At 47.2% G+C, this 13,495-nt stretch overlaps 1 protein-coding gene across 1 annotated transcript in view; it reads right to left on the bottom strand.

Annotated features, from left to right (window-relative positions):
- Positions 1 to 9,296, bottom strand: part of SFRP5 (secreted frizzled related protein 5) — a 120,862-nt gene extending 111,566 nt beyond the window's left edge. The window contains exon 1 of the mRNA XM_085606349.1: positions 8,271 to 9,296. Coding sequence (XP_085462475.1) covers positions 8,271 to 8,793 — 523 coding nt within the window. The 5' untranslated portion in view covers positions 8,794 to 9,296. The remainder of the gene's footprint in view (positions 1 to 8,270) is intronic.
- Between the last annotated feature and the right edge of the window lie 4,199 nt (positions 9,297 to 13,495).

Below are 13,495 nucleotides of genomic sequence, written 5' to 3'. Positions count from 1 at the left end.
GAGCACTTGCTGCCCCTACAGTAATAGTGGAGATTCAATGAGTAATAGTGGGTATCCATTGTAGCAAAGTGTCCACCCTTTGTGTAATGGTGGCCCTAGACAAAGGTGGTCATTTTAGCGGCATTTTGTTGGTACCCTTTTGGACAACCGTTCCCACTCCTGGCATAATGCAGGGCAGGCATTATGTTGGTAATTCTAGTCTTCTTGTGGGCATCCTTGGCATGAGATTGCCCCATGAACATTAGTTGTGATTCCTGGCATATTGGGAACAGCCTTGGCATTATGGTAGCGAAATCGTGGATATATGGTGTGCATACCCAGCATGCAATGGTAATAAATGGACATATGTGGCACAATCTGGCCTTTATGACAGTAGAGCTTATGAGTATTTGATGAAGATGGCACACTGATGGTTAACAAAATCAAATGTGTACTTACTAAGAAACAAAAATCTAAAAATGATGGTTTTATTTCCTTGCAAAATCTATTTTGAGAACATTTCAGTACATCCAAACTGAAAAGCCTGCTTTTGATAACAGAATGTGCTTATTTCCAGCAAGTGATAAACTGAAAAAACATATTGCATTCTCAAAATAGCTTTTCCTGATCCCATCAGTAGAAACATCATGTTTCATGCTTGAAAATGTTTAAACGTCAGTTCCAATCAGGCGTGATTTCTGTATTTTACTTTTAGAGCTCTGACAACATGGTTGTTCTCCTAGTAACATTGTGTTCGCTGAAGATCTCTCGTTACCTCTCTTTCAACTCCTGGAACTGACCTGAATGTGTGCATGTGAAGGAATGAAATCTGGCAGAGTGCAGCATGGCCAGGTAGCCAGACACCAGGGGAGCAGATGAAGAGACAAAGCCAAGAGGTCTGATGACTCTTTACCGTGTCAGATCACTACAATTATTTCAGTTTTCATTCTTGGCCTTCAGCAACAGTCGTCCAAAACCTACAAAAATCAATTTTGCGCACAGAAAAAACGTATAACAGAGGTATGCAACCTAAAACTATTATGAAACAACTGAAGTGGTCTCACACCATATTCTCATTGATTAGCACAAAGGCTACTCAGATTTTCTCGTTCATAGAGCTTTGCAGAATTTTATTTTTTTCGAAATTTCACGGAAATGTCATGAAATTATACTTATAGTGTAAACTGTAGTTAGCGAGTAGCTTGCGTGACTTTTTCAGATGAGCGCAAAATAAACGTAGAGATATCATCAAGAGTGCTTTCTGCAGAAAGTGTATTTCAGCCGGACATCGCCTGTGTGAACAGTCTTCCATGGAGAAAAATTGATATAGCATAATGCGAAATTTAAATAAATGCTGTAAATTTTGCTGGCATAATTTGATTTGTGTACGGCCCACGTCATTGCAGCATATGCGGAGCCTGTGGAACCGGGTCCCAGAGTCTGAGTGGCTTCTCTGCTCCTTCTGTGCCCAGTCACCTCCAGACTGCAGGTTCATGCGAGGGCACACGTTTTTTTGAAAAGCAGAAGAGTTGGGGGAGGAGTGGTAGGCACTTCTTAAGTGCATTTTAGCAGACCCTCTCGGGAGGGGCAAACAGTCATGCAGACTTTGCATGTTCTCCACCCAGGCTGCATTACAGACTGGGTGGAGAACATGCACAGCCTCCCAGTTCTGTCTGAGCACTGAACCACGGCGCTCAGACCAATCTCAACTAGGGCCAGACTGGGAACGCAAACCATCCCTGGCAGTTGAGAACAACTGGCCCCAGGGGGGTGGGGGGTTGCTGGTGGGAAACACGGCTGCTGCGCTTTATTACAGGGGGCCGATATTGCAGCACTGCTGCAAAACCGGCCCTCAGTAACCAAAACAATCCCCACTGGTCCAAAACCGGCCCCCACTCTTCCAGCCCAGCGGGAAAATGGCCGGTGCCTGCTACGACCAATCCGGCCTTGATCACAACGCTGCAGTAAGGCAGCGTTGTAATTGGGGAGTATGGGAGGCTGTGGGCTTCATGGTATCTGCTGCCCAGGAAAAGAGATGAGGTCGGAGGAGAGGCAGCAGCTGGCTGGCAGTATCCGGGTAAGTGTTTTTTTCCCCTCTGCTACCCCCTGCACTCCCCACCCCCCAACCTCGTTTGGTAGCAACCGCTACTGGCCTGAGAAGGAGAAAGCAGGAGAGCGCCATATTTAAAATAAATATAGCACTCTTCTTCCCGCTCCCTAGAGCCGGCGCAGACATGTGCTGCTGTGCGCCATGCACACATCTTTGGACCATAGTGCAAGTGTGTCTGAGTGAGTCTAGCATAGGTTTTGTACTGGAAGGGTACCCTTCTAGTCAAACATACTGTGCTTAGACTAACCTTAAAACTTTTCCGACCTTTTATGAATGCTGTATAGTGCAGCACACATTGAAAGTCAAAAAAGAAAGGACAAATAAAAGCATTTCTCTGCGATAGCTCCTGGTTGAAGTGGGTGCTATTTTTTGACGAAAAACCCTTTCTACTTTTTTCAGTAAATAGGGTTTCATGTCAAAAACTATGGGTGGTTGCATGGGAATGCTCATGCACCACCCATGGAAGGCCCCCTGGCACCCAGTAATGCAAAGCAGTGCTATGCGCTACTTTTTAAAGTGAGTTTCCAGTGCAAAACAATCTTTGCGCTGGAAAGTAAATTAGTGAAAAAGATTCTTGGTTGATTTGCGCCACTTTTCTGATGCAAACATGTGATAAATCTTAGTAAATGTACACCCTAATGTTTTTATAAAGTATCCTGAGAAATGTATAATATATATATATATAGATATCCAACACAATCGGATCATTTTAGCAGCGTTCTCAAAGACAGGTGCAATCGCGATGGGGCTGAATCCAAGCCCTTAGTTAATTTTCATAAACAAGGATACGACGCACACCAAATCCAGCCTTATGCTTTTTTAGTTTCAGCAATCCTGGCTCACACCAACGCGTTTCAGCCCTTGCGAGGCCTTTGTTACTGTATATATATATATATATATATATATATATATATATATATATATACACATACACACATATATACACACATATACACACATACATACCTACACAAACACACACATTTACAAGGCTATGCAAAAACCAGGATAGGCAAAAAATAAAAGCAACAGGAAAGGCTTTAGTTCTTTCTGCTTTTTATGTCTGACCTGTCCCAGCTTTTGCTTCTCAAAATCTGGTCACCCTATCCAAAACCTTGTGTGTGAAGCCAACTCTGCGTTTAGGTGCATATGTGTCCTCGTTCCTGCAGCTGTGTAAGTGGTTGGCACTACAGTTGCTTACACAGTTAAGAGTTGCGTAGATATTATAACTTCATACGCCCCACAATACGTAGCAAGTATATAAGAGTACAGTAAAGCATGTGCTTGTGCTGCAGGATGAGCTGCTATGATCCTGCTCAGATAAGACCTGCTTGCTTGTCTCACAAAAAGGCAGAGGATGTGCTGCAACGGCCAGAGCTGCCGATTTTGGAGCTGGGGAACCGGGTTCGAGGCTCGGTCGGCTCAACATCCTGTGATTCTGGGCAAGTCACTCAATCGCCCCGTGCCTACCAAAAATGAATGTGTCCTTGTGTAAAGAAACTGGTGCTCATGTAAAGCGCTCCAATACCTTCGGGTCGAGTTCGCCCTATATAAAACTGCAATAAAAAAGGCAGTGAATCCGACAGGAAACGCGTCACTGTCAGCTATGCCACCTCAAGGAGGCTACAGGACTGTCAGGTGGAGTCGGGGTGTCCAGTTAAAATGTCTGTAAAGACCAGCTCAGAAATCAAAGGCCTTCTGCAAATTTCTCCTACTTCCTGACTGCATACAGAAAGTGAAAATGGTGCCTGAAAACATGTTGCTGACTTCTGAGATAGAAAATAGCGTGGCGGTGAAAGTTATTAGCACTTTTATTGCCTGATGGCTGACACTATGGATGAAAAAGGGATTCAAGCCCACAGTGCCCATGGCACACTCGTGTAAAATAGTGATAAAATAGCACCCCGGCACAGTCAGCTTGCAGGATAGTGATAAAAATCCCCAGACTTCCTCCCATGGGAGATTGATGCCAACAGCTTGAATAGCGTGTGGTGCCAAGCTGGCTTCGATGCGCACTCAACACAACCTGAACCCTACCATGGCACCTAAAGAATAGGTTTCCCGGTTAGCCCCGTCACTGGCACTTGTTATTACCCCCAACAGTGGTACTCATTTTATCAACCTCGTGGGATGAGAGCGGGCCTGCCCTGCCTGAATAAGCAAGGTGGGTCTTGCAAGTTGTACACAGCTCTCTCTACAGCACAGATTCACTCTCTGGGCGGCCTCGCCGTGTTAGGGAAGCGTGGGCCTCAGGGCAGCCATAGGACAAAGGTAATGTATCGGAGAAATGTTTCTGCAGCCTTAAAGCAGAATATGTCCAGCTCCTCTGCTCTGGTCCACCGCTCACTCATATTATCCACCCATGCATCATAGAGCGCACACTTAACGCAGAAGTGATCCTATGACATGTGGCCCATATTTATTGCTGCCACACTCCATGACACTCATGTCATGTTATCAACCTCAGAAGGATGAAAACCTGAGAGAGCCCAGCAGTTTTCAAATCTGTGTCCACAGAGTCGAAGAGTGATCATTGGAGTGAATGCATTAGTCCCTCGAGCCACTAGGCCTGACTCACACAATTGATCACTCACTTCTGAGTCTTGGACTTTCTGCAGGTGTGAGGAAGCTTTGCCCTCTTCAGGGGCAAGAACGGCACTAATAGTGCCCCTCGGGGGCCTCTCGCGTTAGCATCTGAGTTCTTCTCTCTTTATAGACAGGCCTAGACCACGAGGCTCCATACATCGAATGATTCATGTCTGTAACGAGCCTCTGCCGCACTGCTTGATTTCGCTCAGATGCTGCAAAACCTGATTGAATCGTACGTCTCACCTGAAGATGCCGATAAAATGTTTTTTAAAAATATAGGCCATCATTTACTAAAGTCTGTGCTGCTGTTCGCACAACTGAAAAGACAGCATCAATTTACTTAACACTCTTAAAGGCCCGCGTGGAGACGGCACAGCTTGGAACCATGAGGAGCCCAGCACCGCCCTGTGTTTCCAAGCCATGCTCCTTGAAGCCCCTGCACTGGCTCGGAGATTTTTCGAGTCAATATATTCACTGCAGATGGGAAAAACAAGGGCAGGGACGCCATCTATGTTGGTGTGCCACACAGAATGGGATCATGATAGTTCTTTGATGGGTCAAAGCTGTGCCAGTCACCTCAGCGTGAGCACGGTGCTGATGGAAGAGGTGGTGGATTGCACCGCGCTATGGCTGGGTGGGTGGTGGATCGCACCGCGCTATTGCTGGGTGGGTGGTGGATTGCAACTGTTCTATGGCTGGGTGAGTAGTGGATTGCCCCGTGCTTTTTTAGGGGCGTGGGGGGTGGATAGCACTGCGCTGTGGCTGGTTGTGTGGTGGATACCACTGCGCTACAGCTGGGTGGGTGGTGGATCGCACCGCGCTTCGGGTGGGTGGTGGATCGCACCGCGCTTCGGCTGGGTGGGTGGTGGATCGCACCGTGCTATGGCTGGTTGGGTGGTGGATCACACCGTGCTACGGCTGGGTGGGTGGTGGATAGCACTGCGCTGTGGCTGGGTGGGTGGTGGATAGCACTGCGCTACAGCTGGGTGGGTGGTGGATAGCACTGCGCTACAGCTGGGTGGGTGGTGGTGGTGGTGGTTCGCACCGCGCTATGGCTGGGTGGGTGGTGGATCGCACCGTGCTATGGCTGGGTGGGTGGTGGATCGCACCATGCTATGGCTGGGTGGGTGGTGGATCGCACCATGCTATGGCTGGGTGGGTGGTGGATAGCACTGCGCTACAGCTGGGTGGGTGGTGGTGGTGGTGGTTCGCACCGCGCTATGGCTGGGTGGGTGGTGGATCGCACCGCGCTATGGCTGGGTGGGTGGTGGAACGCACCGCGCTATGGCTGGGTGGGTGGTGGATCGCACCGTGCTATGGCTGGGTGGGTGGTGGATCGCACCATGCTATGGCTGGGTGGGTGGTGGAACGCACCGTGCTATGGGTGGGTGGTGGATCGCACCGCGCTATGGCTGGGTGGGTGGTGGAACGCACCGCGCTATGGCTGGGTGGGTGGTGGATCGCACCGTGCTATGGCTGGGTGGGTGGTGGATCGCACCATGCTATGGCTGGGTGGGTGGTGGAACGCACCGTGCTATGGGTGGGTGGTGGATCGCACCGCGCTATGGCTGGGTGGGTGGTGGAACGCACCGCGCTATGGCTGGGTGGGTGGTGGATCGCACCGTGCTATGGCTGGGTGGGTGGTGGATCGCACCATGCTATGGCTGGGTGGGTGGTGGAACGCACCGTGCTATGGGTGGGTGGTGGATCGCACCGTGCTGTGGCTGGCTGTTCGCCTAGTTGAGCTTGCTTGATATTCTCAGACCAGGGAGGATTTGTATAACTTCTTCCTCAGCAAGAACCTCAAAACTGCAACAAACAAAAACATATGCTCCATCTCGTTAGCAACGAGAATGTTTTACTAACATCAAAGATTACACTCCCTTCAGCTAACATCACACTGTCCAAAGGAAATGATGGCACAGTGGCTGCTTGGCGTAGAGTTACTTGCACAAATCATATGGCTGGTTGGTTCACCAATGTGTACTGCACATAAACCCACTCACACTAAGATGCGGCCATGGAGAAGAAGGACTACACTGTAATGAGGTTTCCTAACCCACTGCTTTAATGTTCAGCTGTTTACTGTGTTTATCTTTCTGAAATGTGATATATTTTTGTGTGATATGCTTTTTTTGGGCTTTTTTAGAAAATCGAATAAAGCTGATTGTAATGAACTCACTCATACCAACTAAATCACTCATTTACTTTTACCAACTCACTCTAGCATTCTTTCGCCCAGTCACTCGCCACACACTACTCATCCTCATCCCTGGTAATACAAACGACACCATTTATACTGCAGCTCAAAAGACTCAAATCTCCACTATCATCTAGGGCCCATTATGAGTGGCCCCGGATCAGCATACAGTAAGTTTGCACCCCGAGGGTTCAGGGTGCATCTCCAGAGAGCAAAATATGTTCACTCTGGAGAAATGCAAAGATAAATTTAAATGCACATTGGCAGCATTTTTCTGTAGGTAGGCTTTTCCACTTGGAGAAACATTTTCACGCATGCATTTAATGCATGCGAGTGCTCCTGGACAGCAGTGACTAGCACAGTGTTGCAACAATAGTCCTGCATTGATTTGAAAATTCCATTAGAGTTGGGAATCACTTCAAAACGTAAGCATAATCCTCCATAAGCTAATGTTTGTCATTTTTGTGATACCGCCCATCGGCCAGTCCATGTGTTTGCAAGAATGCCTAGAAGTGAATCAGTGAGCCCTATTAGCTAAGCTAGGGCCAGATGTACAAAGCCATTCTGCATGCGCAAATCCTGCTCTTTGCTAAATCGCATGGTTTGCAGCCATAAAATGCCTTTTTTTCTATTTACAAATACATTTTAATGAGTTGGAAAACCTATCTGGCCCCAAAATGGGTTTTGTAATCCCTTCTTAATCAAAATTAGGAGGAGGCATTAAAGGGGCGTCTCCTCCGCAATGGCATGTATCGATCAGTTCCCGATCCCCCCCTCCGAAGGTAATTTTGGCAGGAGCTTGGAAGGCGCAGGTGAGCATCAGAACAAACACTGTGTTTAATAAGTTTAGAGTATCTTGGAGTTGGGTAACGGAACTGATGTCACTGGAAATTCTGTGGTAGGAAACACAATATAATGACTTCATATTATCAGAACTGTTACGATTACTCAATTATGCATATACAAGCTACCCTTACTTTTGGTTCCCTGTGACATCACACCTGTGTGATTAGGTTATCCAATAATGACGCCCTTATATGTGCACCAATGGTCAAAACCACATAGTACCGGTACCGTACTGACACCGGTACATCCGCGACACAACACGACACGCAAGACAAGGACGCCTCCAATCCTCTATTTGGGGGAAAAAATACTGTAATCTCTCCACAGTTCATTTTATAAGCGCTCCCTGCAGCGCCACGGGCCTCTGTGCTACCTTATCATGACCTTAATATGTATGGAATGGAAATACAATATTTTGTGTAATATAAAAAAACGCTTTCGTCTTTCCAATTAATCAACATACATCATATAAAATAGAATGAATATTACTCGGAATGTAACTATGGTTGCTCTCGTGGTTTGGGAAGAACTTCAGAGAGTCCCTACCTGGGGGCGGGGTGACCTGCTTGCTGCCGAACTGCACCGTGATGCACAGGTCGTTGTCCAGCGGGAACTTGCTGCAGCTGAGCATTTCCGGCCAGGGGAAGCCGTAGGACTCCATGACGGGCGCGCAGCTGTCCCGCACCACCTCGCAGAGGGAGCGGCAGGGGTAGATGGGCCGCTCCAGGCAGACGGGCGCGAAGAGCGAGCACAGGAAGACCTGCGTGTCCGTGTGGCAGCGCTTGGCCAGCAGGGGCACCCAGCTGCCCGCCTGCTGCTTCACCTCGGGCATGCTCTCGTGCTCCAGCAGGTTGGGCAGGCGCATCTTCTTGTAGCCCACGTTGTGGCAGAGCTGCAGGTCGCTGGGGATGTCCACGCACTGGCTCTGCTTGCTGTAGAAGCGCCCGTTCTGGAAGTTGTCCAGCTGCCAGCTGTAGTAGTCGTACTCCTCGGCGGCGGCGCAGAGCAGCAGCCCCAGCAGCAGGGGGGCGGGGTTCGCCCAGGCCACGAGGCTCAGTGGCCGCTGCATGGCTGGCACAGGCAGGGGGGACCCTGGGGCGGAGGCCGGTCCTCTCCGCTGCACCACAGAGATGCACTTAGCAAGAAGTCGGGCTTCACTGATGAGAGCACCAATCCCCGTTCTTTTATTGCCTAAACCTGTTTCTCCCCCACAAACATCTCAGCTCTCCTCACCCCACACTCTTGGAGAATGCCGGTGCTGCAGCCAGAGCCTCCGTGCCTGCACCAGCAGTGCCTGAGTCTGTGCTGGCTCCTGTGCGTCCACGCTCCTTACACACTCCAGGAGATCTCTTAGCACCACCCACCTCTTAGTTTTACAAAAAAGCCCTGGAGGATTAGCCGGCAGCCAATCTGCACAGGCCCAGCCCCGGCCGCTCGGGCTATGCAGAGTTTACTCCGTGCGTGAGTCTCCAGTCCTTCTGCGGAGCTCGAGTCCGGCCAGCTCCACGGTGCACCTCCTAATACCTGCATTGTTTTCACCTGTCGGCGGTTCTGCTGTTCACCTTCTTCCCCACCTTGTCTGCGCTTCTCGTTGGCTTTATTGTCGTTTCGCCCCTTTTCTTTTCTTTCGTTTCTTTTCTACGTATTGACGTCTTTATCGCATTTGGGGGCATATTATGAAGCACGGCGTTAAAATTATCGCCGCTTTAGCGGCAGAAAATGGGCTTGATAATATGCCCGTGAGAATTCCAATAGAAGCCCATGTTGACACCAGAACGTGGGCTTCTATGGGAATTCTCAAGGGCATATTATCAAGCCCATTATCGCCGCTTTAGCGGCAGTTTTCTGCTGCTAAAGCGGCGATAATTTTAACGCCATTTCTTGATAATATGCCCCATTGTCTCTCTACGTTTAACTTCTATCAGCTTTTTTTTCCAACCAAGGATGGCGTTTAGTAAAATTTAGCATTTTTTAATTCAAGTTTAATTTTCATTTTATTGGTGTTTGAGAAATATTTACGTAACTTTTCAAGTCAAACCTACCTACCATTTTATTTTTGACATTATTTAAAAAAAAATCCAAAGTGTGGGTTTTAAAGTGAGGAATTGCATAAACGCGCCTCAAGTTTGCACCCCAAGTTTATTGCACAGAGAGACGTCTGCAGTACGGATTTGCATGGGGTGTTAATTCGCATTTAACAGACACAAATGACACCGGGCTACCTTCTCACATTATTCGAGAGTAAAAATGAGACGGAGACTACGGGCGTGGAAAGCTGAACTCACTGAGCTACCTCACCGCCTGCCCTCAGGTCTTTCCTTTCTGTCTACCTGCTCGTGAACGAACGTATCTCCCCGAGCCAGGCGCGGTTCGTGTCTCACATTAACATGCACCAAGCTGACACGCAGCGCATCCAGGGAGCCTCGCTGCTGGTAATCTGTCTGTCAGGGTCTCGGACGGCTGCTAGGGTGGGTGCTGAAGGGCAGACTCGCATGCAGCGCGCACTGTTGGTTGCCCGGCTGCCAGGGTGGATGGATGCTGCCGGCCGGACTCACGTACAGCGCGCGCTGCTGCCACCGGCGGGGGACCCCCGAATTAGGCCGCTGAGAGCCTCCCTGGTCACTGCTGAACCGCATCACTCAATGTGCCTCGAGTCCACGATGACAGCCAGTGACAGAAACTGTCTGTGAGGCCCAGCTGACTGCACGCCAGTGGGGCCCCTCTCTCTCTGCGGGGACCTGACTTGGCGAGGCCGGTGCGCAGCTGCAGTGAAACGCGTTTCCCGGAGTCCCAGAAGGCAGAGGCGCGCTACTGCTGCAGAACGTTAAGCTGCTTGCGCCCAGCTGGCTGGCAAGGCCATTGTCCAGGAAACCATTGACACGTTAAGAGGCTCAGGCCAATGTATATAAGGCCGCAAGTGAAAAATGTAGGGTTTAGGCATACTTCCACTGTGGTCTGGAACCGTTTTGAGAGTAGGGGAGCTGAACAGTGAGTGACATTAGCTCACAAAAGTTGTGAAAAATCCAAACGCTACTTAGAAAACAATTGCACTCAGAATATCCCTGTTTGGTGTAAGGCAGTAGTGCGAGGCCCGACAGTGCATTTTGGAGCACGTTAACGTTAATTAACATCACCATGTCCCCCGCGCTACAGCTGCTTTACTGGGTGCAGTGTTACGTGCTCACATACGTGGGTCTCACAGCAAGTGCACCACGGTTCAGTGTTGTTGATCTTTTTTGAAATACTTAAAAGTTTGGTTCGTGAACCAATCAGATGTTTTATTTACATATATATATTGTAAATCATAGATATACTCCAGCCATCTTTTTTCACACTCCTTTACTCTAGCAATATCTTCACCAGGGCTAAGGTACAAAATGCAAAGAAAGACAAGAAACCACAATGCTGAAATAATTCTTAGCAGCTGGTCAGCCTTGGTTGACTTCTTGTCTTTGAAAGAACATTGCATATTGCAAGAAAAACATACAAAGACCTCTTTATTGTTCATTTGAAAAATTAGTGCACATTGATGCTCAAGGGTACCTTGGCGTTTAAATAAAAGATGGTTATATGTACCCAACTCAATGGTACTCATTTTATCTACCTCACAATGATGAAAGCCTGAGTGGCCCTTTCCTGGAGTTGAATATGTGACTACAACTACGGACCAGGTTGAATCAGGGAATCAATGGTATAACCAAGATTGTAGGGTTGCCAAATCACAACTGATTCACGTAGTAAAATATGGGAGCCAATGTGATATAAAAAATGCAAGGTTATTATACAAAAATACCCTGAGTGAAGCTAAAAAAGTATGGGATGCTAACCTCTGGGATGATTTACTGAGTGCAGCTAAATTACATGACCAAAGTACTTTTTGGAATTTAATTGCTAAGGGAAATAAAAAGGGTAGATCACCCAAGGATATCTTTCTGGACGAACAGACCTGGTGTGATCATTTTTCTAAACTTTACACGATTAGCAAGGATGATCTGTCACTAGCTAATGTAGATGTTGATCCAGTTAGTAGTACTGTACCATTACATTTCACCCTAGAAGAAACATTTCAGGCACTATTAGCTGTAAAAGTAGGTAAGGCCCCCGGCCCTGACAAAATCCCTGGTGATTTGTTGAAACATGATGTCAATGTGTGGGGGCCGTACATTAACTTTTTTAGTAACTCAATTTTGGCTGGTACACCTATTCCAGAATCATGGAAAGGGGCAGAAATCATTACAATTTTTAAAAAAGGTGATCGCCATGACCCTAGCAATTACCGCCCCATCAGTTTAATTGATGTTTTACAGAAGATTTTTGCCAGACAGATTTTAAATAGGGTTTTAATATGGATTGAGGAGACAAAATTACTTTCAAGATACCAAGCTGGCTTTAGATCTAAAGTAAGCACAGTTGACCAAGTGTTCAGATTTATGTGTATCTGTTGGAAATACGTAAAGATCAGACAGGGTAGTCTTTATGTTGCATTCGTAGATTTAAGGGCTGCTTTTGATCTTGTTCCCCGGAAGTTGCTGTGGTCTACATTAAAGAAGCTAGACATCCCTGGCGAGCAAACTTAATGAACTCATTAAACTCCATACAGGGAATTATGCAAAAATTAGATGGGGAAAAGCAGGTGAACTATCTAAAGCAATTCTTGTGGATAGAGGGGTGCGTCAAGGATGTGTGTTAGCACCCACGCTGTTCTCACTGTACGTTAATGATATTCCAACATACTTGAGGAACTGTGCTCATGACTCTCCAAAACTAGTCGGTGAACCGATTACCTCTCTACTTTTTGCCGACGATACCATCCTTATCTCTCAGACCCCGAAAGGGTTGCAAAACTTGGTCAATTCCTTTCATAATTATTGTGTGGAAAAGGGGCTAGAAATTAATCCAAAGAAAACAAAATACATGGCCATAAACCCCACTAAAACGTTTAGGAAAAACTTGCTCCTAGAGAATCGCACTTTGGAAAAGGTAGAAAGTTTTAATTATTTGGGGTTGACATTAGACAACAAGCTGTCCTGGCAAGGCCAGCTAAATAAAAGTTTGTTGTCTCTCAAACAGAACTCTTTCCCAATCCTAAAGGTGCACGGAGCAAGTAGTTCCAAAGCTATTACTCCAGCACTAGAGGTCTTTAAAGCCAAGGCCCAATCAGCAGCCCTTTATGGTGCTGAGATATGGGGACATAGTAATTCTTCCAAATTTGGGACGATAGAAAATACATTTGTGCGCAGTCTACTTAAAATACCGACTCGTACTCCAGTTGCCCCCTTGTTCTTAGACGTTGATCTTAAAAGAACAGAGCACTTGGCTTCTATAAGACCATTATTGTACTGGGTTAGGATATGGTCGACCCCTGAACTGATAGACTATAGGGACGGGTTGATCGAACTTATAAAATTGGACGTCCATTTGAAAACCCCTTGGTTGAAATATATCTGTATATCATTCAAGAGATTGGGGCTTTTTACTTTTTGGGAGGAGCCCCATAATTTGACTCAGTCTTCGAAAAAACTCCTTAAGGTAACCTTTTGGTCCCACGTTAATAGTGAAGTAATTCTGAGTCCTCATACTGGTACTTTGACCCAGACCTTTTTAAATGCAAAAGACTCACCTAATTTTGAGGAATTTATGGACGAGATTGCTCCCCCCTTAGCAAAATCTCTCTATCTACAATTTAGGTATGGGGTACTATTGCTAAATTCCTACACATGCAAGTGGGCTGGAGGTAATGGATTGGATCTGTGTACTATGTGTCCCCTTGG

This window comes from Triturus cristatus, chromosome 1_2, assembly GCF_964204655.1.
Source record: "Triturus cristatus chromosome 1_2, aTriCri1.1, whole genome shotgun sequence".
NCBI lineage: Eukaryota > Metazoa > Chordata > Amphibia > Caudata > Salamandridae > Triturus > Triturus cristatus.
The sequence above is the reverse complement of the archived record's forward strand: the minus strand, read 5'-3'. Positions and strand labels throughout refer to the sequence as shown.